Source organism: Hyaena hyaena, unplaced genomic scaffold (genome assembly GCF_003009895.1).
Source record: "Hyaena hyaena isolate Hyena2069 unplaced genomic scaffold, ASM300989v1 scaffold_266, whole genome shotgun sequence".
Lineage (NCBI taxonomy): Eukaryota > Metazoa > Chordata > Mammalia > Carnivora > Hyaenidae > Hyaena > Hyaena hyaena.
Genome location: NW_024080900.1, coordinates 697,985 through 725,370, shown reverse-complemented (window position 1 = coordinate 725,370; position 27,386 = coordinate 697,985). Strand labels below are relative to the sequence as shown.

At 43.1% G+C, this 27,386-nt stretch overlaps 1 protein-coding gene across 1 annotated transcript in view; it reads left to right on the top strand.

Annotated features, from left to right (window-relative positions):
• Nucleotides 1-5,194, top strand: part of SV2B (synaptic vesicle glycoprotein 2B) — an 83,920-nt gene extending 78,726 nt beyond the window's left edge. Inside the window, exon 12 of the mRNA XM_039245763.1 lies at nucleotides 2,146-5,194. Within this exon, the coding sequence (XP_039101694.1) occupies nucleotides 2,146-2,329 (184 nt within the window). The 3' untranslated portion in view covers nucleotides 2,330-5,194. The remainder of the gene's footprint in view (nucleotides 1-2,145) is intronic.
• The last annotated feature ends 22,192 nt before the right edge of the window (nucleotides 5,195-27,386 follow it).

Genomic DNA, 27,386 nt, shown 5'->3' with positions numbered 1-27,386 from the left:
TCAGTTCTTCCCTGAGCTTCCCTCTGGGAGTTGTTTGGACTTCTTTGGCCAAAAGTCTACCCGTTCCCAGATCCTCTGTCACCGCCATCTTGGTCTTCCTGGTGTTTCATGAACCAAGCATATCTTAAGTTGTTGAGTTTATCCTGCAGGGGGGCTAGCAGAGGCATGGAGATGAGCAGACTAAAGCCTGAGAGGGCGGGGTGGGTGGCTAGATACAAAGGACAGGTGTGAATCATGTCCAGGACAGAGGATTGAGGGTGACACTGTACGTGTCATGTGATCCAAAGGAGGTGAGAACAGGCCTCTGATTGGAGATATGAGACAAAGGTGAAGAACTAGATAAACAAAGGGTGGGCAAGAGGTAAGGCAAGGCAAAGGTAGGGATGAGGCATGATTGTCTAGGGCATTTGCAGGGAATGTGGTAGGGAAGCCCAACGTTTACTTTTATTTTGTGCAAGCCATATGGGAAGAGGCCTGGTTTGAAGGCATGGGGTCAAGGCCATTTTGTAGTAGTCATTTCTCCTTATAGAGAAGGAGTTGTGAGTTTGAAGGGTAGCAGGTAAGTGGCCCTGTGGTCAAAAAGGAGTGTGAAGTGATATGGAAGGCCAATAATAAAACTAACTTAATGGCATATGGAATTTCCAAATATATCCCCAAATTTAAAAACAAAATTGAATTGCATTTAATAATAGAAGAAGTCATAAAATATCTAGGAATCAATTTGTTAAGAAAGGTGAAACACTTATGTGAAAAAAACCATACAGCTTTACTGAGAGAAGAAAACAGGAGACTTACATGTGTATTAAGATATACCTTGTGAAATTCTAAGAAGATTTAATCTTATAAATCTTTCAAATCTTCTTTTGTTTTCTTCTAACTTCAAAGAGTCCACTCAAGATTCAGTGAGATATTTTTCCCCTCCCTCTGGAAACTTGAGACAGCTTTGGAATTATATTTGAAAAAATGTGCATGTGAAAATATCCAAGAAAATTCTGAAAACCAGAAGATTGGGATTGGGGGGCTAGTTATATACAAAATGATTAAAAATTGTAAAAAGAATTTAATGTACAAAAATGTAGGCTCATTCTTGATAAACCTGTGGTTTGAAATATTTTAATAAAAGAAATATTTTACTTCAGTTGAAGGGAGATGGTGCTGGGAATATGGTCTCTGTGTACAGACGGAGTCAAGAAAGAGTAGATGGTTCCTAACAGTTTTCACTCAGGGGGCGCCCGGCTGGCTCTGTCGGTGGCGCTCATGACTCTTGATCATGGGGTCGTGAGTTTGCATCCCATGCTGGGTGTAGAGATTACTAAAAGAAAAAATAAATGAACTTAAAAAAATAATAGTTACCCCTCAGAATTATTGAGGGATAATAATTAGGATTATGCTTTGCCGTGGGTGACAGAAATCTCAAATAAATGCAGCCTTAGGAAGATAGGCATTTCCTTTTTCTCTCTTGTAGAAGTCCAGACCAAGCACTGCAGGCTTTCCATCCCTTTCATGAGCTCTGTCATGCTCCAAGAGAAGACCATCTCCATTCCAGGAACTGGGAAGGAAGAAAGGAAAATGGAAGAGAAGAGAGCAAAAAATTCCACTCATGATACCTCTTAAGGAAATGTCTCTGGAGCCGCCACTGGCCCTTACATCCCATTGGCTAAAACGCAGTCACACGGTCAGGCTCCACAGCAAGGGAGTCTGGGAGATGTAGTCTATATTTGGAGAAATGCTGTTTAGGGACATCCCACAAGAGGGGCCGGGTGTTATTAAGGAGGAACACTGATACTTTCTGCTTCATTCTCTCCGTTTGCTTCAGTGTTTTGCAAATACGCATACCTTCCCTGTGACAATTTCAGAAAGTGATAACATTAGAAAACAGAAACAAGTTTTGAGGAAATACTGCAGGATGTTAATGGTGGTGATTGCCTTTCAGGGGTGGAGTTATATATCTTTGCATCTTTATGTTACTCTGTATTTCCACATTTGACTAAAATGAGAATGTTTTCCATTTAGGGAAAAAAGTTCCCTTCCACACCTTCACTATACCTTCCCTCGCAACGAGGAAAAGAAAGGACCCATGGTCCCACTCATCTAAGTAGGTTTGGTTTGACCTTCAGAATGATTTACTTTCTTCTTTGTTTACAGGGCCACGGCCTTTGGCATCCTCAATGGATTATGCAAATTTGGCGCCATCTTGGGAAACACCATTTTTGCTTCTTTTGTTGGGGTGACCGTAGTGGTCCCCATCCTTCTGGCTGCCGCTTCTCTCATTGGGGGTGGCCTGCTCGCTCTTCGACTGCCAGAGACCCGAGAACAGGTCCTGATGTGAACAGCCTCTGGGGAAAGAAAATGTTGGAAGAACTTTATCCAGGAACCTTAAATGCACCCACGCTTCCTGTCTGTCACTGTCCAGAGGACACTGTCCAGAGGACGCAGGAGGAGAAGTCGATTTTGTGACTCCTTAGTTTAGGATCTATTTCAGCTGTCAATATGCTTGTAACTCAGGTGACTGATTTGGGGGCATCCTGAACCTCCTTTAGAATCCCAGGGCTGCGTTCTTGGCTTTGGGTCTGCCTGGCCCAGAGCAGGGGAATAGGGATAATACCTTCCAGAGGGCGCACACGCTGACCAAGGGCTGTGTGTTCCCCAAGAGTGAGGTGCAAGGACTTATTTGCATTTCAGAATGAATTTGAGGGCGAGAAACATTTAAGCTCCTCCTCCATGAAGTTCCTTGGAGCTCAATGACCTAGCAAACTGACTCACCAGGAAGTTAGAGTCATATAAAGAGTAGGCTTGAAATACAGGATACTTCTATTTTTGCACTGAAAAGGGTCCCAGTCATAGTTCCATTTGAAAATTGGCACAGTAGCATTGAAGATACTCTAATATAGAAAACCAAATATTTGAGCAATATCTATAGAAATCTACTCACCCCCCACCAGGTGTCCTAAGTTTCCCATGATGATTAAGTGGTAAATTTAAGGATGCTGACCATTCCTGTTTCCATCTATTCAAAGAGACTTAATGCAATGGATATCCTGTAAACTAACTTTCTTTGTACATAACTATATTCAGATTTAATTTGCAGAAATGGTATCTGCAAATATTTGCCACCACTTTAGCCATATTTTCAGAGGAGTTGGTGTTCGAGGTCCCAGGAAATTGGGTCTGATTGAAAGAAATGTGAGCACAATAGCTTATAGCCATTTAACTTGCTGTCAGCAGGATGCACTTGGCAAACTCCTGCTGTACAGTTCGTTTAATCCAGGCACTGCTCTTCGTGTAAGTGGGGTAGATACTTTTACACAGATCACTTGTGAAACTCAAGTTCACTATAGTGGGCCCTGGCATTTGATGCTGCCGCTCACCCAGAAGCAGCATGAGAAGGATTCAAGGGCTTCTGGAGAATATTCTCGTCCCTTTGGAGATGAGAATAAAACGCAGTGGACATCAGGGGTGATTGAGGGAAGGATGGAGAGGTATAGCCACAGTGCTCCAAAGCGTAAATTCTTTCTGTTTCTTTTAGCTGTAAAACATGAGCCATGTTTGTTATCATGGTCAGATCCCATGAGAAATCTATGCTACTTGTCTCAGTTCAGCACTTTTGAAACAGATGTCATTGGCAAGGGAATTAGGGAATGTAGTGGATGTCAAATCTGTTTCCTTTCAGGGCTCCATGAGAACTCTTTCCTGAGACCCATTTGGAGCATGAACGGGGGTGGGGAACCTAGGATAAACTGCTTTGGGCGAAGATCAGCAATGGACTGAAGCCTTTGCAACACAGGAAAGGAACGTTTCGAACACCAGAACCATCTAGCATGGAAGGACAGTGAGCTATGAGCTCATGCTCCTGGGGGGTGAACCGGCCGAGGCCTGGAGAACATCAGTTTGCAAGAACTTGTTCTTTAAGTTGACTTCAGTGTTCTCAGTGCTGCAAATGCTATATGTTCCCTACGATAAATCTCTGAAAATTTAAACAGGATAATGGTGACCGCATGGAACATTTTGTCAGCTTTAGAGAAACACCCAGGGCCCCATGATAGCTTCAGGCCCTCTTTCTGTTATTCTCTGGAGTCACAAACAGGTTGACCAAAGGAAAGAGTAGATATTATGAAGCTTTTCTACCCTGGATCTAAGATCAGTTTTAATGGATAAAATGTTTACTCTGCTTCTCCTGTCCCCTACCTCTATTCACTTTTTTTTTTTCTGTCCAGGGAAGGAAGACATCTTAACACGAGCTTAATACCCTGATCCCCTCAAATATATAAACATACTACTATGGATTAACGTTTCTCTCAGTATTTTACAAGAGCTACCTAACTTAAATGCTACATCCATAATACAGCCAGCCCAGTGTAACATAGCTGTAATATACTTTGCATTGTCAACTGGAGGTGGTCACATCCCTTGTAACATTATTCTTCAATGGGATATGATTTAATGAGCAGCTGCCGTTTAAGAAATTTACAAAGCAGTAAAAGTCTGCATTTCTAGTGAAGATGGATCTTGTAAGTCTCACATCTGATTCATTTTTGAGTGTTGAGGTGGCCGCCGTAATTTGGGGGTCACTTCTGTATTACCTTTATGGCTCCTTAAAACCGACCACCTAACCAACCAAGGGCAATTCCTCTCTCATCTATCACATAAGCCTTTATAAAGGATGCAGCCATGCCCTGCAGACTTTCCTCATGAAGGATTGTCTGGCACTGGTACCCGGCCACTTCTCAAGTGCTGTCATTCCTGCTGAGGTAAATGCGTCTTTAAAAATAGTCTCTGTGCAGGTCACTGCGGGGGGGGGGGGGGGGGGGGGGGGGGGGGGAGGTGAATTAGGCACAGTGCATCTGGCCAGGCACTTCTTTTTCATTTCGCATTCCACCTGGAAAAATTCCCAATGGCATCCTTGGAGAGTAGAAGGATGAGGTTCTCCTTCGTTGAACAAAACTGTTTGCGGTTCATGATGTATTTTATGATGCCCATTTTGGGAGTAGTTACTTTTAACAGCCTCCACTGTGTTGTGTCATCTCTTGATGCTGATTTTTGACCTTCTGTTTTATTGGAAATAATTAGTGAAAGGGGTGTGCCTATTTGTGAAGTAGCACCTGCACCTGAAGTCATGAATAACCGCATCCCCCAGGGTTCCCCTCAACCTTGTATTAGCTCATTAAAAATAATAATAAAAATCATTGTAAACAAATTTTAAGAGCTGAGGCTAGAGCTTATTTCCAGACACTGAGGTTTCTTCTGGATTCCTAAATTGATGGGGTCTGCTGGGGCTGGCACATTGAGACTCGATTTCTTAAGCTTTCTTATTTTGCACATGGCGACCTGGAGAGGTCAAATGATATGACCGAGGTGACACTTAATGCTGGGAGTGGGCCATTAGGGCTGTGGCAATGCTCTCTCTATAGCCCTGGAGTAATCTCTCAGTCAGTAATCCCCTACCACTGGGTCTCTCATCGAACCTTTGGGGAACGGGACAGTGTGACAAACATTTACCCTCCATTCCTGGAGGCCATTTGCTGAAACCTCACGTGATAAGTGGAAGGGTCAGAATGTGTATGAAATGATTGGTATTTATTAATGCATCTAGTCACTCATTCATTCATTTATTCAACAAATCCTTACTGAACCCAAACCGTGTGCCAGGCCCCTGGGAATCCAGTCGTGGGAACACTGGTCACAGTTCTTGCCTCCATCCACTTACAAGCTGGCAAGATGGTTATTAGGTTGGCAATAAAAACAGAGCATGATGTATTCCATGGTATAGATAAACCACATCTTCTTGATCCATTCATCTATACCATGGAATACTACATGGCAATGAGAAACAATGAAATCTGGCCATGTGTAGCTACATGGATGGACCTTGAGGGTGTTATGCTGAGCGAAATAAGTCAGGCAGAGAAGGACAAATATCATATGTTTGCACGTATAGGAGGATTAGGAGGAACTTGACGGAGGAACAAGGGGGAGAAGAAGGGTGGAAATGGTGGGGGAAAGGGAGAGAGGCAAACCATGAGAGACTCTTGAATGCTGACAAAAACTGAGGACTGATGGATGTGGGGGGGAGGGGGGGATGGGCATGGAGGAGGGCACTTTGGGGATGAGCACTGAGTGTTATGTAGAAACTAATTTGACAATAAACTATTTGTAAAAAAAAAAAAAAAAAAAACCAAAAAAAAAAAAACAGAGCATGATGATATCATCATTGGTAAAAAACACCTTTTGTTTGTAAGAGGATTCTTACTTCCTTACCAGTCAATCATGGATTTCAGAATGCCATTGCTTCCTTGTTTTTTCCTGTTTCTCTTTTCTTCAAGGAGTGTGCTATTTTCTCATCTTTATAAACCAGGTAAGCGAAAAGCCAACACCTTTGCTCATTTTCTAGAAAGCTTAATCAGTTTTTACTTAACTGACATTACCAACGTAACATACGTGGAATGATGTGCCTGGAAGAAGGGATGGGGGCCAAGAATGTAAGCTGGACACTGGTTCATGGCAAGTCTCTTGGTAGGTCCCGGGAAATGTGTTTCCATTTCCATGATTGGCCCTTTAGAGGGCATCTGAGCTACCACTGTGCCAATATTTGGGGTTTGGTTAGGATTAGGTTGGATACCATACAAGTGAAAATCCACGAGCTGGTGTAGAATACATTTATAATAAGTTAAAGTTTTATTCCTCTCTTGGATTGAGGAAATCTGGACGAAAGAAAACCATGGCTGGTATGGCTGCTTTGTGATCTGATTACTGGGAAGAGACCCCTGCCTTTAGGCTTCTCAGTTTTTAGTGCACGTTTTCAATGAGGCTGCCTCAGGGACCGAGATGGCAGCCAAAGTGCTGGTGCTCATGTCCACAGTCCAGGCAGGAAGCAGAAGGAAGGGCAAGGGGCAAATGGCCACACCTCCCAGCTAAGCCAGCCTCCCTTGAAACTATGCTCTTAGTTGCTTCTTCCAGTTGCTTCCACATGCATATTCATCGATCTCCCTTCATATCGCAGGGGAGGCTGGGAAATATACCATTTACCTGGGAACATTGCCTCACTTCCTCCAAATTCAGGATCTTGGCGCCAAAGGAGGAAGGGAAAAAGGAGAGGTGGCTCATGCTTCTTGAGCATGTGTCAGAATCACCTGGAGGGGGATTCGAATTCACATGGCTGGGCCCCGCCCTCAGCTGGGTATGAACTGAGACTATGCATATTTAACAACTCCCAGGTAATGTGGGCAGTGTTATCCTTGGCCATATTTTGAGCAGCACTGACAACGTGCCCATTAGATTTGTTGGGGAAACTCTATTACCCTGGCCATTTAAATCCAGCCCAACCAGGAACTCACAAAAGCTAGCGCTCATGAAAAATGACCACCATCTTCCTTAAAGTTCAGAGACAGTCCGCGAGTGGCAGTGCATCAGTAACTGAAGAGCATCAATAAAAATATTCCCTTCCCTGGAAACTGCTGGGTTTCACTCAGGTCTTGAACTTGTGAGCCCGTGTCTATTTGCAGGCCTCTTCTCTAGGCTCAGGAGAGGGTAGAAATCCTTTAGCCTTGGATTAACGAGCTCTGTTTGCCTATTTCCATCAGGTAATGATTTTTATAGACACAAATATATTTGTTGCACATTCTAAAATTTTTTACATGTTTATTTTTTCTTGAGAGAGAGAGAGCAAATGGGGGAGAGGCAGAGAGAGACAGACACAGAATCTGAAGTGGGGTCCAGGCTCCAAGAGGTCAGCACGGAGCCTGATGTAGGGCTCAAACCCATGAACCTTGACCTCATGACCTGAGCCAAAGTCCAACACTTAACTGACTAAGCCACTCAGGTGCTCCCCCCCTTAAAATTTGTGGCACAGTCTAATCCAGTAAGCCTTACATTGGTATTCTTTGCTGTACTAAAAGCATTCTTCTATCTAGAGTGAACAGGCAGTAATAAAGATGTACCTAGGTCTGAACCTGATCTGCTGACAACCAACCTGAACTTGGTTTGGAAATGTCTCATGAAAAAATGAAGAGATTTCTCCTTTAGATAAGAGAAAAACAGAGTGGGATAAATTCTTTCACTTAGACCTCATTCAGCATGTATTTACAGAATAGGTCTCCTGTGTCCAATGGTGTACCAGGTCTCTACCATTAGGCGGTTTCCCCCAATCCTTCAACCCCATCCAAAGCTTTGTGCTTTTGTGGGTAGCTGTGTTGGGTTCAGCTACAGCTGTAGGAACAGTCTGGAAATCAATCTCACAGAGCCTTTGCATTTGAGACAAGCTTAAAGCACATTTTCTTTATTGCAGAAGTATGGGGGGAGAATTTTTTTATTTTTGTTTTTTAATTTCAGGGGGGAGAGGAAATTGGTATGCATGGTTTTGGTGGGCAGTAATGAAGATTTTAAGATTAAGAATGAAATGAAACAGAGACTAGAGCTGTCCACAAAGGTGAAGTGGAGACATAAAAGTTACATCATTGCTAATTGAAGATGAGTTCTGCTTACCAGGACTATAATACACCCTCCAGAAGGTTTGGAAAGTTCGAGCCATGATCCGGGGAACAAAAAGTCCTTGTCACTTCACCTAAAGCACACACTTAGCCATCTGAGCTCCTATGAGCCTGCTGGCTTAGAAGATTTTAAAATTTCAGACACCATAAAAATGTATTTCTTCAGAAAGAGACTATCCTCTACCGAAGTTAATATGGTCACCACACTGGATAATTTTGCTGGGAAGGGAGGTCTGTTTAATCAGTTGCTCAGATCCACTGTCCTGTTCTCTACTTCTTACATACATTATATAATCTCAGTTATTCTGATTTTTCAAAATCAGCCTATGTGATTTCATTAGGGCATGAACAAAAGACCCATAGCAGTGTCTTTGCAGAAAATTAGACTTTGCACTATATCACAAAAGACTGTTTCAAAAATACTTGGAAAAACAACTAGTAAGCAATAGATGAACACGTTATAAGTGGTTCTTCTTTATTAACATGTTTCTCCCAAAGAATTGCCAAGCAAATGCTATTGACCTCAAAAATATTTGAAAGAGATAAAACTAGTCTTTAAAATGTGTTTCGTAAAATGTTTTTCTTTTCAATTTGGAGTTGGTGAGTTGGAGCCAAGGAAGTGCAAGTTTGACAAATGTTTGGAGTGGACTGCTATTAGCGGATTTGCCAGTCTTTATACTAATGTTTTTTTTAAGTTCATTTATTTATTTTTGAGAGGGAGAGAGAGGAAACACAAGTGGGGGAGGGGCAGAGAGAAGGGGAGACTGAACCCCAAGCAGGCTCAATGGTCTCAGCACAGAGCCCGAGGCAGGGCTTGAACGCACAAACCGTGAGATCATGACTTGAGCTGAAATCAAGAGTAAGAGGTTCAACTGACTGAGCCACCAGTGCCTCAATAGCTCAACATTGTAAAAATTATATTTTGGGGAAGATGGAGGAATTTGTGAGATATCAAAACAAAACAATACAAAATACCTCCCACAACATCTAGATATGAAAACTCTTACTGTTTAATCTACATGCCACGGATTAGGCAGTTTTGATTTGGGCTATTTTCACACCAGGAATAAAAGTCTAAAAGATATTTCAAAATTTATAAGTGTGAGACATTAATCAAGCAGGTAAACACAGATTTGTCAATTTGGCTACAGTTCATATGGGGTCAAACATTAAAACTGCCGATCTGTGCATTTCCAGTTTCAGAAATGGAGGAGTGTTTGAGGTTGTTTTTCTGCATGAGATTTGGTCTCAGCTTTTTGGTCCATCTGAATCCTGGAGGTCCCCAAACCTAAGAGATTAGGGAAGTGTCTGTATCTTTCATTTTCCCTTCTCTGTTCTTGATGTGATGGGTTAGGTAGATACAACAGGCTGAGGTATTCGGAAGAGCTCTTCTTGAAGTTTCCTGGTCCATCTTTCCACACCGATTTATGCCTAGGAATCATTTTTCTCTTCTATTTCAAAGTAGTAGGTGAAATCTGGACAATCCAAACTCTAGGTTCCCAAGAGCAATGCTGAAGGATTAAGAATTTTTATTTTTTGGTGGGGAGGGAGTCAAGAGACATGCCACTTTGGGGGAGAGGTGAGAAGTATCCAGATGTGGGTGACTGTTCATGGTTTTCCCTGAATGTTTGGCCAGCAGTTTTGAATTGCTTCTACAGCCACTGTTACAAAGGTGGCTATCTCAGGCCTTTGACTGGGTGTAGAGGTTTAGCAGTGATGTCCACCATGACAATTTTCTCCTGGAACAGTGGTGTCTGGAAAGCGTTAAAGGCAATCACACCAGGTATTTGTGGTGGTCCTTCAAAGTGCTCTCAGATTTGTAAGGAATACTTTGTAGGATGGAGGGTATTGGTAATACTATCACTGTTGATGAAATATACTGACACACAGCCAGTGGAGGAAGGAGATATTTCTCTGGAAGCCTCCCATCTTTCTCTGTCAAGCACCTTTAAGTTGAGGTGACCACAAGTCAGTTATGGTTCACAGTCTTGTGTCATCTGACCAGTTCTCAGTTCCATGGCCACGAAGTGAGCAGACCCACATGCTGTGAACTGTGAAAAGGAAGTCTGCAGGTGATAGGGAGAGGGACCCATCACCTGGGTTGCAATGACTTGACAAACGGCTGAACAACTTGTTGCCATATGTCCGTCAAGAGCTATTTGCCTACATCTGTCAACAATGCCACGTGCAGTGAACATGCCCACTCAGTGACTGAGCTCACACCGTGAGTGTGGAGTGACCAGGGCCAATTTTTGTTTCCCTATTTTTCACGCTCTAGTTTCCCCTCTGTCTTTAAGTATTATCCATCTGACTGGCCCTGGAAAGTGGAATTGCCCTGATGACCTAAGCTTTTTGGTTCTTTAAAATTTTACAGTAGTAGAAATAGTTGATTCAGTGACTGGTGACTAAAATTTTAACCTTTAATACTTTGTGATCCACGTATTAGCAAACACTTGTTAGAAACTTACTGTATGACAGGGGCTATGATAAAAATGACCTCCTTTAATGATCATAATAACCTAATGATGTGTTTTTATTTTTTGCTTTTTCCCTTATCAATGGGGAGACTGAAATATAGGAAGACAGAGTAACTCAGCAAAGTCCAAAGAGTTATTCAGAGGTGAGGCTAAGGTCTGGTGCCTCATCACTGGGCATATAGAATAGTGTAATCATGCGCCTGAGCTCCTCCCAAAGAAGCCTGCGTGTAGATTAGTCATTGGCTATAGATATTTTCAGGCCACCAGGACAATAGTAACCAAATTAGGGGCCATCTTAAGTTCTGAGAATTCCACAGGATGGTGATTTCTAAATAGAATCCTCCTCACTTAATTATGGATGGACAGATGAAGAAACATGATAGTTGAATGGTGAGAAGCAATTAAGCATCACATTTATAATATTTAATCACTGAGTTGAATCAAACACTAGTCTAACACTGCACCCATGGCCCTGGACCAGGGTCTTGGAGGTCTCTTGCTTTGCTAAGCATTAAAGCCTCAGTTATTGGGTGGTGGGGCGCTCTGGGGGGGGAGGGGTCTAAGGGAGAGCCCTGGTTCTGGAGTGTCGGTGTGGGGGGGTGTCCAAGGGGCACAGGGTGGTGGCTTTTTGCCAACCAGTATAGACGTATTTCAGTATTTCAACAAGTATGGAAGTGCTACTGTGAATTCGCTGCATGGACACCCTTTGAGCCACATCTGGCTAGCCCCAGTGGGGCATCCTTTTCCAGCGGTGTTTTCCAAGGACTTCCTAAGGCTGCCAAGACTTACCGTTAATTGAAAACCTTAAGTTGGATTTAGGTTCTACCAGGTACACTTTTTGCTCTTTGCCTGTAACACTAGAGGGCAGTAACTACCTTGAAGATGCATTATACTCCAGGGTTGGTTAGCCTTTCATCCCAGTCTCTAAGCGGAATGAGACAGGCTTTGCAAAACATTACATATTTCCCATCTTTTCTTTAGGATGCATCCAAATGCAGACATGATTCCAGGACACATTTTCTGGAGAGCCCAGGGTCTTTTTCAACCACGTATAATATACTCCAGCCTCACATAGAAGGACTTTCTTATTAATGGTGGGGGAATTGTCTAGATCAGATTCAGCGAACATTTATTAAATGCTCGTGTGGAAACCCCTAGAACTATCCTAGCAGATGGCTGGTATTTAACCCGTGCTTATTTACGGAGTCCTTCCCCATTTGCAGTTGCTGGGTGATTTCACATGGGCAAAACCTCTGGGTGTGCCTGGGAATTTGTGAAGATGAATGTGATAAATGAGAACGCAGAAGTGAGTGGTGCTTTGTCTACTCATAATGTATCTACTCAAAAATGGAACTCTTCCATGTATGGGAGGTGGCCCTGACATTAACCCATATTTAAACACGTGTCGGTACTGCTCTAACTGAGCACATGGGAGCAAATCTTTCCAGCACAACTGATCCATGCAAAGGTGGTCAGATACTTTAGGAGAAGCTCAGTTTGGGAGCCCAGAGGTTCTTGGTTCTACTCCTAACTTGTGTGATGGAGGGAAAGGCTGTGAGATCCCGGGCTGGATGCTTAAACCCAATTTTCTCATCTTTAAAATAGAAGAGGTGGAGAGGCCCTTGGGTGGTTCAATCAGTTGAGCATCTGACTTTGGCTCAGATCATGATCCCACAGTTCGTGAGTTGGAGCCCCACATTGGACTCTCTGTTCCCCCCTAGCCTTCCCCATTCTCTCTCTTAAAAATAAATAAACACAACAATTTTTTTTAAAAATGGAAGAGGTGGAGAAATGGCTGAAATATCCTTCCAAGTTTTGACTTTCTACAGTGAGAACAAAGCAACACACAGAAATAGAATTTTCTGAGTGTGACTCTTGGTAGGATGCAAGGAAGAAAACGCATGTGCTATTAGATGTGTTTCATTCTGAGATACCTGATGGGACACGCTTTGCTTGCTCCTCACAGTGGCTTCTGCTAAAGGAAGAAGCAGCAGGTGACCTGGAAGTGTAATGTGGAGGGAAATCCGAATCTGGGCTCAGGACTCACTTAAAGAGAAAAGGAAAATCAAGTTTCTTCAGAGAAAATGGAGGTTAGTTTTATGTTCCGTTGTTAACTGAGATATTTACAAAATAGTGACAGGAAACTTCATTTAGCCACATCAATTTCCATTGAACTATAAAGGAAGATAATCAAAGAGGTAATCAAAGAGGCCAGAAATTGAGAGAGAGAGAAAGAGAGAGAGAGAGAAAGAGATTCATTTGCAGCTAGGAAGTCCGAAGGTTCAGATCCTGGTTCTGTCATTTACTAGATGGGTAAGCTTGGGCAAGTGAGAGACCTCTCTGAGCCTCCTTTTTATCCTCCAATGTCTGTAAATGTTGGTTGCCTCTTCCTTTTGCTTTTCCTTGAATCTGTAGTTCTAAGGGGGAAAAAAGTGTTTCCTGTTTCATCTCTTCAATACAAATAATCCTGTCTGAAACTAAATGGATAGCAAAAGTACCAGCAAGTGTATAGAAAAATCACAGCACACTAAGTCTAGCCTGAAGAAACCATGCCATTTGCAGAACGTTCCACAGCTAAAGATGAGCACGCAGAGAAAAGAGACCAGTAAAGACAGATGGGGAAGGATCTGGAAATGTGTCTGAGTGTGAGTCCTGGTGTATATCATGAAATGGACCTTCCTGGCATAAGCTTGCAGAGCAGAATCCTCTTTGGCTGGAGAAGAACAGAGACAGCCGTGTGCACCACGCCTGGGTGAGCGAAGGGTGGGGAAGACAATGTCATCTCAGAGATCAGTCACGAGCCACTCCCTGGACCTGCACGGCAGCCCTGTGGGGAAGCGGGCTACGGGGACTATGAATGGCAATCCTAGCAATGGTACCAGTGGGGAAGGCTTTGTGGAGGGCACCGTCCATCAAAGTGGGGAACCAAGCTGGGCAGAGGAACTTGAGGAAAGCACTTACACACAAACGTGTGGCATCTCTTGTGGACTTCGGGAAAGAACCAGGTGAAACTTTCAAATGGGATTGGAAATCCTACATTAACAGGCCAGAGAAAATCTTTTTTTTTTAAATTTTTTTAATAGTTTATTTATTTTTGAGACAGAGAGAGACAGAAAGACACAGAATCCGAAACAGGCTCCAGGCTCTGAGCTGTCAGCACAGAGCCTGATGCGGGGCTTGAACCCATGAACCATGAGATCTGACCTGAGCCGAAGTCAGACGCTTAACCAACTGAGCCACCCAGGTGTCCCCACCCCAGAGAAAATCTTAAGAGACCTAGGTGATTACTGTAAACAGGACCCACTTCACAAGAAACTTAGAAATGTAGGCCATGCATCCTGTGAGTAATGGCTGAGGGAGGTTCAGGTTTCTTACACAGGAAAGAGGTGTAAGAAGACAGAGTGAAGTTTACCAGAAACACTCTGGTGTTAGGGTTTTGCAGAGTCCAAATGCAATGCCTGAGACACCAATAAGAATGCATCAGAATTGCATGTTTTCATGATTTGATCATACATATTTCCTTTTTTTTTTTTTTTTGGCCTACCTCATATTAAAGAACTTTGACTTCATAATTTGGTTGAAGGAATTTTGGCAAGCAAAATAATAGACTCTCTGTAATTTACATAATCTTCCTTAAAAAAATCAATATTGCTTCTGCATGAAGTTTTCCGATGTAATTTACACCGCATATAGAATTTTCCCCGGGGAAACCTAGCCTAAAGGAAAGGGGATCAAGAGGAGAGACAGAGAGAGTGACTTAGGTGATGGGCACAGAGAGAGCACAGAAGGCAAGGAGGAGGCCAGGACATGGAAAGAGGCCAGGTCAGAAGGGACAGCAGGTGGTACACACAGAAGCAAGAAAGAGGTCATCATGAAAAATTCTAGGAAGACAGAAGGAGAACGTGTTCAGAAATTCTGATTTCTCCAATGGAGCCGGTGGGGGTGGGGGGAGCCTGAAAAGGTGCAGAATCAAAGATTATAGGCTTGGGTCAGCCCTGTGCATTCTGATACATCAGAGAGACATACATGCAGCACAGTACAGGGGTTGGAGAAGATTCTAACAAAGGAACAGGGAAGCTGCATCCCTGGGTCAGAGATGGACAGTCAGGTCTTTAGTCCTACATGCCCAAGGGGTGAACAGGGATTCCAGAACAGGGTCCACCTACCCTCTGCCCTGGTTGCTGATCCTCTGGCAGGTGGATGGATACTTCTGGGGCACCATTTTGAATCCTCTTGGCCTTGCCTCTTCATTCAACTGATGATGTTGTGGCCATCCATCCATCCATCCATCCAGTTCCCTGTGGTTTCCTGCATTTCTGACACCATAGCACGGCACAGCTGAAGAACCACTCAGGACTTGCCAGAGCTCAACTCTGAAATGGGGGGGAGTCCGTGCCCTTTAGGAGAAAGCCCTAGACTATCATGGGGCAGGACCCTAGGATAAATGCTTTCCTCTTTCTTTTTTTTTTTTTTTAATATTTTTATTTATTTCTAGGAGAGAGAGAGAGAGAGAGAGCATGAGCAGGGGAGGGTCAGAGGGAGAGGGAGACACAGACTCTGAAACAGGCTCCAGGCTCTGAGCTGGCTGTCAGCACAGAGCCTGACACGGGGCCCGAACCCATGAACCACGAGATCATGACCTAAGCGAAAGTCGGACGCTCAACCGACTAAGCCACCCAGGTGCCCCAATGCTTTCCTCTTTCTTACCCCAGGAAGATGATTCAGAGACTCATTTCATGACTTCTCAGGCGACTGTGTGTAAGTGGCCCAGGACTGAGGGCCAATTCGACCATGCAAATGCCTCTTCGTATCGGTTTCCTAGGTCTCTTTTCCCTCCCTCAGTTCTTCAATCCTGCTGCCTTGAATCATCTTCCTAAATAAACTACTCTGACATCAACCTTTGTCTCTGGCTCTACTCCAGGCTAACACAGGCTAGGAAAATAACAGACTGAGCGAGAAGGAACTAAGGATCCCTGGGAAGGCTTCTTGCGCATAACCAACACCTTGTGGGGTAGGGGTAGAAGTGGTGTCAGAACAAACAGGGAGGGCACTTTCCCCCTTCTTTGCTTTGGAGGGTACATGCTTGGGCCAGGTTTCTCCTCCGTTAAGGACACTCCTTTTGCAGTTGCTCTGCTCTTCAGAGATCATTTCACAGAGAACACAGACTTTCACACTTAAAATCCCATATGTTTCTCCAGACCAAAGACTCTCCGTTTCCACAGGGCTTAGTTTTAAGATATGATTTCCAGAGATGCTCATGGACTTGGTCTCTGGCCCATCCAGACAGATTTGTTCATCAATATTCCCCCCAGGTCGGCTCCCGAACACTAGACAGCCCACCAGCTGTGACCTGACTAAGGCAACTGCAGGGAAATTCTTGCTTCTTGTCACTGACTTAGTTCTTGGTCACATAACTGGGACCCAGATAGGAGAATGCAGATCTCGGCTTTCAGAGAATTCAATTACAGTGTTGGAAGCGCTAATTACCTGCTTCAAAAACCAACATTATTAGCCAAGAATAATTATTACCCCAAGGAAAGTAAAAACAATCAGGAAGGGGCACATCTTTAAAGCCACCTTCAATTTCAGCTTTCCTCCTTAGCAGAGTGGGGAACGTGCAAATTCCCCATTCTGCTCCTATTGAAAAGGAAAAATCCTCAACGGCAAGCAATCTGCTACTGAATTCCATTTATATTTTTTACCTTCGGTGTGAATAGTAATTAGACATAGTGACTAAAACACAACACGTGGGTCATACAACTTTCGGAACTTGTTATTTTAAACTCATTTTCAGAGTATAAATGAGTTTTGGAATTGGAGTTGTGGTTGGTGGGTAAAGCATATGAAGTGCGCGAGTGTGTGTGTGTGTGTGTGTCTGTGTGTGTGTGTCTGTGTGTGTGTGTGTAGGGGTGGGTATCCTAGTGAGGCTTCGTGGTTGCCATGACTACACCACGAGACTCTCCTGGCAACTTGAACAGGGAAAAAAACAGGCAAAAGGAAGATTTGAAAAATCATACAAATGAAATCAGAGGGGGTTACAAATTCCCAAATTGGAAAACTATATTTCCTTAAATACCGCTACCATCTGGGCACATTCTCTTTTAAGATTCTGTACTCCAGATGCATTTTTGTCAAACAAAGCAGAGTTATCTTTAGTAATAGAACATTGAAGGAGCAGTGACTGAATGTAACAATTCTAAGGAAATCTGGGAATTGGCTCTACAGTGATGCTTGATTTTGCCGGCACTGTTGTGGTCTCTGTGCCACATAAATAAAATATCTACTCAAGGGGAGCACCCTTGTTGAACTAGGGAGGACAAGGTGGACAACACGACAATTCTTGTCATCTTCTCTTCAACTGTTTTTTTTTAATTAATTAATTTATTTTTTACAAATAGTGTATTGTCAAATTAGTTTCCACATAACACCCAGTGCTCATCCCCACAAGTGCCCTCCTCCATGCCCATCCCCCCTCCCCCCTACATCCATCAGTTCTCAGTATTTGTCAGCATTCAAGAGTCTCTCATGGTTTGCTTCAACTGTTTTTTAATGTTTAAAATTTATTTTGGAGAGAGAGAGAGACAGAGCATGAGCAGAGGAGGAGCAGAGAGAAAGGGACACACAGAATCTGAAGCAGGCTCCAGGCTCTGAGCTGTCAGCACAGAGCCCGACCTGGGGATCGAACCTACAAACCGTGAGATCATGACCTGGGCCAAAGTCGGACGCTGAACTAACCGAGCCATCCAGGCGTCCCTCTCATCATCCTCTCTTAGTCTGCACCTGCCGCGTCTCTAGTGGGCCTGCTGGGCTCCCAACCATGCCCCGGCTCTGGGGAGAGGTACATAAGGAAAGACGATAGGGATGAACCACTGACTTTGGGCCTCAGGTTCTATCTCCACAAATAATTAGGTTTGGAGTAAAAAGTCTTCCAGATCTTTTACTTTTCACTTTACATTTTCATTATTTACACGTGTTGTGTAAGGTCAGTGGATTAAATAGAGACTTCTGGAGCAACAGCATGAGGCCCTCCCCCAATCCACTCACCAGTGAGACTGGAGAAAATGCTTTACAAACCCAACCATTAAGAAGATCTGGAAATGGTCCCATTGGCAAAAGACAAATGAAAAAACTTGTATTAAAAAAAAAATTCTATGGAAATTAGGTAAGAAAGGGCAGAGCTTGTAGAATCTGAATCAAGACACTTCCTTTCCTACCCACTCATGCTCAGCAAAGAGGAGACTCTACTCCAGGCTTCTGTGGCCGAGAACACAGGGCTCTGCTGGCCCTGATTCCAGTCGGAGGGCTTTCTTCCCGGGAAAGCCTTCTCATCTTTCCCGCCATTATCTGGTGCTGAGGCAAAGATGCAGGTGAGTGGGTGTGGGAGGTGGGGACTCTCTTCTTCTGCCCAGTGCCCACTTGAGGGACAATGTTCTACCTTGGGCATCCTGTGCAGTCAGCACTGGGGTCTTGTTGCCTTTGTCAGAGCTTGTGAGGTGGTGGTCGCATACCAGGAAAATCAAACCAAGAGGACTTTGGGTTGTACTTCCTTCTCAACCCTCAACAAAGTGCTCAGCAAGTAGTCCAGAGTGTCCCTCAAAGCAAAGCTTCCCTTCACCCTCACCTCCAGCTCTGGAAATGTCCCTCAGAGATTTGCCTAGGGGATAAGCAGACCTTAAGGCAGATAGCGTCTAATCTCTTCAGTTGAGTGTGGAGGAGTTCAAAGCGAAGGACCCTCTCAAGAAGAGTGAAGGTTGTGGTAAAAGGTAATTAATGGGATAGGGACTCATAAATTTAATGACGCTACAGCCCTGACCATAGGCGGACTAGTGTTCAGGAAAGAATTGGGAAACAAAAACAGCTGGGAGGAGTTCTTCTGGGCTCAGAACAAATATGAGACACAAATTCACAGAAGCTGTTCTTCCAAAGGAGTCACAGTTGGATCGGATTAGTGTATGGAGCCGTATATGCTCCCGGGGGACGCGTTGAAAACAGTAGACAATGAGTAGAGTTTAACAGCTCTGGTGAAGTCAGAGGAAGAGAGAAAGAAAATCCAGCCAATAGCTTCATTATCCCTCCCATCAGCCAAGACGAGTCATGTAGCTGAACCCAGAGTCAACAGAGCACTGCAAGTTAACGTATATGGCTATGGGAATGGACACATAATCCTCTTACTGGGGATGGAGTTTGGATTCAGAACTGCATTCGATCTATTACAGTCATTTGCTAGCAAGTTACTTTGTGTTACCTTCTGAGGAGCAACACCAGAGGCTTAACACTGTGTGTGTGTGTGTGTGTGTGTGTGTGTGTGTGTGTGTGTGTTAGGGACAGGGAGGGAGGTGTGGAGTAGATTTCACCAAAATCTGGTCAGGCACCCCCAAAATAAGCAAGTAACAAAATAAGCCTTGAAGGGGATACCAGGACCCAGAGTTGCTACAATGTTTAATCTCAAATGTCCAGTTACCAACAAAAAATTATGAGGCTTAAAGAAATGGGAAAGTGTAACCTACACGCAAGGGAAATAAAAGAAGACAATAGAAACTGCACATGGGAGTGACCAGATGCCAGATTTAACAACCAGAGGCTTCAAAGTAGTCTTTGTAAATATGTTCGCAGAATTGAAGGAAACCATGATTAAAGAAGGAACAGAAGGCACGATGGCAGTGTCACATCAAATAGCGAATATTCACAAAGAAATACAAATTATTACATACAGCAAAGTGGAAATTCTGGAGTTGAAAAATACATAACTGAAATAAAAATTTGCTACCGGGGCTCACCAGTTGATTTGAAGCGGCAGGAACAAGAATTCCCAAACCTGTAGATTAATAAAGACCGTGCAAGATGAGAAATAGAAAAAAGAGTGACTGAAAATGAAGAGTGTCTCAGAGAAACGTGGGGGACCATCAGGCATACCGATTTATGCATTATAGGCAAACAGGAGAGAGGAGAGAAAAAGGAGAAAACATTCAAAGCAATAATGGCTTACAAGTTATGTAAGACTGCTGTAGCAAGTAATGCAATATGACGATGTATAAAGCAAATCTTTCTGGTAATCTTTCACTCACAACTGTGTTCCTGACTCTCCCCAAGGCAACCAGTGCAACTGGTTTGTATCCTTCTATACTTTAATCCATGCTCATGCAAAAATAAGTAAATCTACATATTTAGCTTTGTATTATATAAAATAGAGAGATAATATTCCACTGTTTGGATGCACCAATTTCCCTATTCAACCATTGCCCTGTTAGATCTTTAACATCTATGGGGTCCTGGGTGGCTCAATCGGTTAAGCACCTGACTTCAGCTCAAGTCATGACCTCACAGTTCGTGGGTTCAAGCCCCACGTCGGGCTCTGTGCTGACAGAGCCTGCTTTGGATTCTGGGTCTTCCTCTCTCTCTGCCCCACCTTCACTCATACTCTGTGTCTCAAAAATAAATACAAACATTAAAAAATATTTTTAAAAAAGTATGATTCTGTTTATCTAGTAACAGACATCACCATGTAAAATTTATTTCCAACCATGTCTAGCTCAATTTTAGAAGTTCAGGGAAACACCTGTGCTGGAATAGTTTCAGCAGAATTCATTGTCATATGAATACTTATGTGTGGGAGGTCATGGTGGGAAAGAAGAAAGATGACAAAGATGAACTTGATCGGTATTCCATTTGGTTCAGCCTAATCTCCCATGTATCAAGGGCGATTTTAGTAAAAGCTTAGGCTGTGTGTGAGTATGTCACAGGAAAAAAAGGCTATGGATTTGGAGTGAGTGGCTGAGTTTGAATTTGAGCTTGTCACCATTTCAGTTGACAACGGCCACAATCATGTTACAGCACGATCCATCGCGAAATCTCAGTAGTGCATAACAATAAGGACTAATTTAGCTCACGTGTCCATGGGCCAGTGTGGGGGTTGACTGATTTGGGGGATAGACTGATCAAGGTGTGGCTCAGTTGGGGTGCCCTACTTCATGTGTCTGGCCCGAAAACTAGGCCGATGATGGGAGAGGTGCAAGAGAACACCCCCAACTATGTTAACCTTTGTGCACTTTCACAGCATCTGCTTGCATCCTGTCTGCTAACCTCCCATCAGCCAAAACAAGTCCTGTGGCTGAACCCAGGGTCAATGGAGCACTTTAAGTTTACATACATGGCGATGGGAATGGACGCATGATCTGTTATTGGGGATGGAGTTAAGATTTGGAATCATCACTTGGTCTATTATAGTCATTTGCTAGCAAGTTACTTTGTGTTATCTGAAAGGAGATAATGGCATACACCTTATAATTTTGTTCTGAGTGTTACTTGCAATATTGTGTGTACATCCCTTGGCATGTAGTACATAATCAATGGCTATTAACTTCCTTGCTTTACAAAAGCTACATTGGAATATGTGATGGTTCTTTGTTCAAAATCTTAAACCGTGTTCATCAAATTGAAAAAATTTGAAAAGGGTATGCCATAAATTTAAAAAATGCTTTTCCCAACACACTAGTACAATAATGAGTTTCATCTTACATATTAAATACCACTTGCACAGATACGCTTATATAGCTGCATCTAGAGTATATGGGCCATTCTGAATTTTGCTATTTTAAAATTTTCTTACATCAAAACACTGTTTTTTAAAAATATTTATTTTATTTCTGAGAGAGAGACAGTGAGAGAACGTGAGTGGGGAAGTGTCAAAGAGAGAGGGAGACACAAAATCTAAAGTAGGTTCCAGGCTCTGAGCTCTCAGTGCAGAGCCCGATGCAGGGCTCAAACCTATGGATGCAAGAGCATGACCTGAGCCGAGGTTGGATGCTCAACCAATTGAGCCTCCCAGGCCCCCCAAAATATTGTTTTACAGGGGCTCACTTGGTTAAGTACCTGACTTTGGCTCAGGTCATGATCTGAACAGTTTGTGAGTTTGAGTCCCCCATCGGGCTCTGAGCCGACAGCTTGGAGTCTAGAGCCTGCTTCAGATTGTGTCTCCCTCTCTCTCTGCCCCTCCTCACTCACGCTCTGTCTCTGTCTCTCTGTCTCTCAAAAATAAATAAACATTAAAAACAAAACAAAATATTGTTTTATATGTCTTATACTATTTTCCCTCATAATCTCTTTTTGAGGCTGTGTGATAGTTTATCATTGGCTGGACCATAGGAGGCAAACTATTTCATGGAGAGGTTTTGAGCCCTCTAGCCTGAGCATCAGTTACCTGGGCTGGTGTCCTTTAGGTTTCAGAGCATTGGCACCTGCTGAGTGATGGTGGGGAAGGGCTCAGGGCATGGGGGTTCTTGAGCTCCTATAAATCCTCTCTTCCCTGAGAAGACAAGTTAACGTGCAGGAAAAGTAATAAAGTCCTCAATGTTATATTAGTGTGACTGTGCCCGAGGGTGGAAAAACAAAGCCATCTGCAGGTGCTGTCAGTGACAATGACACATAGCACCCAGCTCCAGCCCCACCGAGTTGATTTTGTGATCTAAGATATTTTGGCCGGATGTAGGGCTGCATCTGTGGCTTTGTAAACCCGATGAAGAAGCCGTATTGGCTCATTTGTTAAATTTAAAAGTGGTAAGTGAAGTGGACCTAGAATTGGTTTAATAAGGAAGTGGCTAAACAGGTGTGGTGAGCAGCAGGTGAACCCCCCCCCCCCATTCCCTGGACACGTTTAATACAATTGGGGAAGGTTTGGGCTGCAAGTCACTGATCTTTTGAGGGGGCTCGTGTGGTCAGACCCTATTGCTAAGTCTCCTCGCATTACTAGGCTCCAGAGGCTCCATGTCAAATTAGGGACTCCAGTTAGGCAGGAAAAGGGACTTCTTTCGTTTGGGGGTGTCTGATAAACATTCTCATGTGACTTGCCTCGTGGAGGTGAGACTGGCTTCTTTTGTCCCAAACTCCACCATATCGTAAGCAGCTCTCCGGAGGTACGTACATCGAGGAAGTTCAGAGGATGCTATGAGTAGTCATCCTGTTTCTTGTAAGCATCTTTCAATTTCTCTGTGGAGTGTTTCTTCTGTTTTTGTACCTCAACTTACACATCCAGCAATGGATCCCTGAGTTAATGGATAAAATGACCTAATGTTGATGTAACTATATAATGTGTTACCTAAATGTGGCCATTATTATCTTGAGACCTTAATGAATTAAGTGAGATAATTAAACAAGATAGTGCATGTTAACGTTCTCAGCATATAAGGGCATTGAACTGTAGATAGTATCACTATTACTATACAATGTTCAGGTTTTATCTCCTTTTAGGTAAGGTGTCTGAATGTTAACAGGGGCCTCCTGCAGATAAAGCCTGAATTTGCTTTTTCTCCAATTGAGTTTGGCTTTACAGAGCAAAGTGTAGTGGGGTCACGTAAGTTTGGGAAATGCATGGTTCTGTGAGTGTGTGTGTGTGTGCACATGTGCGTGTGTGTTTCTAATACACATTCAGACCTTAGAGCTAATGTGCCTGAAAAAACACACTTTGGAAATATTTTCCCATAACCGATGAATGAGAATGAAATTGCAGATGAGGAGAATCGTCGGGGGAATTAGAATTCTGATCTCCTCTCAAACAATGCTAATTCAGAAGCTGCCCTTGTCACCTCCAAGGAAAATGGAGGGGATTTATGAACATCTCCTCTGTGCCAGGCATTGATCCTGGCACTTCAGATATAGGATTGCTAATAAAAATATACTAATAGCTACCATTTATTGACCACCTAGAATGTGCCAGGCATTGCATATAAGCAATCTTTACTATTCTTAACATTTTTGCAGAGTAGGTATTTTCATCACCAGCTTAAGGACAGGGAGATGAGGTTCCCAGGGCAAGTAGGTGGAGCTAATGTTCAAGTACAGGTTTGAAGTCTTCACAGCTTCTCTTTGTGAAACCTTGATGGGAGAATTTGGCATCTCCGGCAGCACTTAAGGAAGACCAGGGAAGGAAAGAGGAAAAGAAGTAATCATAATAGTAGATGTTCACGTTCCTTCTACAATCTAGAAAATGTTTCCCAATGCAGTTTTGAATTTGATTCCAAGCATGCCCCATGGGGGCTCAACCTCCCCTTCCAGCCTCCAGTTGCCCAGTGACACCTGTGGAAGCCTCCATCCACAGAGCTCACGTGTCGTCTCCCAACCCATGTGGTTCTTGTGACTTCCTACCTCTTCTCAGCCTCGGTGGAGGCTGACTTGATGGATCTTCCAAGTTCCAGCGTGCCTTCCCTCAGCGCCTTGCCCAAGCCCTCCAGGCAGAATCAACCACACCGCCTTCTTTGTGCCATAGCATTTCATTCAAACCCATTTATTGCAGTTATCAGATTGAATCATAAATGCTAGTTGAAAGACCAATGCATGAGCATGTAACAGCTCTATCTCTCAGGCGTCCATTCTTTCTTGCTTTTTGTTTTTGTGGTTTGTTTGTTTGTTTGTTTGTTTATGTGTTTATTTATTTATTTATGGCGAGTTGCAGGGGGTGGGAAAGAGAGAGTATCTCAAGCAGGCTCCATGCTGAGTGCAGAGTCCAAAATGGGGCTCTATTCCACGGCTCTGGGATCACGACCTGAGCTGAAGAGTGGTACGTTCAACTGACTGAGCCACCCAGGTGTCCCGTCTTGTGTTTTCTTGACGTGTTCCCTCTGCAGGCTGGCTTCAGTTTCAGGTCTTCGATTGCATGGGGCAGCAAGACAGCACAAATCAGCTACAGGAGATGGGCTGCTTGTTTTCCCTTTGAATTGGACTCTAAAGCCATATTACTAACAGCCAGAGTATTCATTGTAGTCAGAACTTTCATGGCAATTCTTCCTGATACATATATAATTTTATTTATTTATTTATTTTTGTAAATTTACTTTGGCGATAAGGAGGAAACCGCAAACCCAGATTGGAGTTTGTCTCTTCTAGGAAGTGCCTGTTAGAGTAGCATCTAACACTATTCTGGACAACAGAGAAAATAGCACTTTAGGCGTGTGAAGCAACGGCCCATGGCCTCTCTTGGGAGCATCTCCAAGCCTGGCCTGTGGATCTTCTTCATCCATCACCACTAACCCTGGAGGCTTCTCTTCTGATTATTTGGTTGGGACAGTGGACATGTAGCTTAAGACTTCTCAAGAAGGTCCAATAAAAGCATTGTCTTTTTTATTAATCTTTTTTTCCTTTGTCTTATACTTATTTTTTTTTTATTTATTTATTTTTTTTGAGATCAAGATTGTCTATTACTGTCTGGCTCCCTCATGTGAGAGGGTGGGCCTTGAATGTGCCACTCTCACTGAAGGCTGAGATACCATTTTATCCTGAAGCCAGAATCTCAGAGCTGAACCAGAGAAAGAACCCGGTTGTGCCTGGGCTCACCTGCCTAGGTTGTTAATTCTTCTAACTGACGGTGGGCCTCATGTAAGATTCAGACTTTGACCTTCCACAGTTTTACCACACCTTTTTTTCTCTCCCGAGAACTGAACATCTTGGGTATCATATCTCAGATGAATACTTTTACGGCCATATATTTTTTATGTATCATTTTAAAACCTAAGTTACTAGAGAATTCTGGGAATAGCCTCAAATACACCTAAATGAATGATGACCTTCAGACTGGTTGCTTGGGTGGACATACCATTAATTAGGATCATTTAGGTACAAGTGGAAGAAAAATCACTGTGGCTGAATTAGACAAAGGAGGGATTTATTTCAAGGACACTGAGGTGTCTCACAGAATCTGGGAACACAAATATGATCAGTTCTTGGGGTCAGAAACAGAGATACTCTCAAGGATTCGATTTCTGTTTCTTTTATCTCTGATTCTCTCTACATACCTCTTTCCTTCTTCACCCTTTTTTATGTATAAGCGGTCCTTCCATTTATTTACATCACAGGAAGCTAGAATATAAATCCGTCATGCATGTCCCATCCTACAGTAAACCACTCAAAGAAAGCCATACTGACTGGCTTTCTTCTTCCTTGGTTCTAGCCTCCAGATGCCCATGCCAGCCCTCTGCTTGGCTTAACTCGGGAGAGGTGTCTGACTCACAGGACTCTCCTGGTAACCATCTGGATGGAGTTGTCAGATGCGGTAGGTGGGTGTCAGAAGAAGGGCGAAGGTGTTGGTAAAATGAAAAATAAGCATGAAAACCAGCAACCTGTCAATACATTTGTGAGCAAACACTGAATTCATTAGTTCTGCTAAGCCAAGTCTATCCCTTTTCCTAGGAAGTGAGCAGTTGTGGATTTTTAACTCTATGAGCTCGATTATTAATGGAATTTAGTTACTTAGGGAAATCAATTTCTTTAAAAGGTAACCATTTATTTAAACATATCTATTCGCATTGTAGAACTTGGAATGAAACCTATGGAATCAAACTGGGGAGAGAAGACATACTCAAATTAATAAAGAATAATGCAGCACAGATGAGACATAATGGCTGTTTTTTAAGCAAATGTCCTCGAATTTGGAGAGAGTTAAGAACCACATGAACCAGTATCATTACTTTGATTTATTGCCTTGCACATCAGTGTTTTCTTTTTTTTTTTTAAGTTTATTTATTTATTTTGAGAGAGACAGAGAGCATGCGAGGGGCAGAGAAAGAGAGAGAGAGAGAGAGAGAGAGAGAGAGAATACTTTGCAGGCTCCACACCGTCAGCACAGAGCCTGAGGTGGGGTTCGAATTCACGAGTCATGAGGTCATGACCTGAGCTGAAACCAAGAGTTGTACACTTAACCGACTGAGCCACCCAGGCACCCCTCTGTGCACATCAACATTTTTAAGCTATCTATAAGGTGACTATTGATTAGGGAAGACTATATTCATAGCTATATTCATATAGTGCCTCTACTTACTAGAATCTGAATTTGTTGTAGTCATAAAATAAGACAATCACAGAGATCACGTAGCCTAGTTCAACCTGCTCATTTTATAGATGGGAAAAAAATTAAAAACCCCACAAAACCTTGACAACCAGAATGCTCAAGAGCCCACAGTTATTTAGTGCCAGGTTCTAGTTTTCAGAATATGCTGGAATGTTGCATTTTATTACTTTCTATTGTGTTATGTCAATATCCACTTCATTCCAGCTCTCTCATTTCAAGGTAGATGCAATGATATTTCTATTCATACCAAAAATAGAAGTTGTTGAGGATAAAGTGAACATAAATTGAAAAGCATTGTTATGGATTAAAACGTTACAGAATATTCAGTGCCATTATCTTCACCATTGATTTTAGCATAAGATATATCTTCTTGTATGTTGGATAGGCTTTAGCCAGACATTTTAATGCTAGGAGAGTCCTTAGAGGTCATTGCTTCAAGCCCCTCATTTTACATATGAGGACACAGAGGCCCAGGGAGGCCTCTGTGACTTGCAGAAGGTCACATATAATCAAAAAATATCTTCAATATTGGACTTCTCTAAGGAAAAACATCTTGTGGAGCAGCTCCCTTGAAATGCCTGCACAAAATCAAGT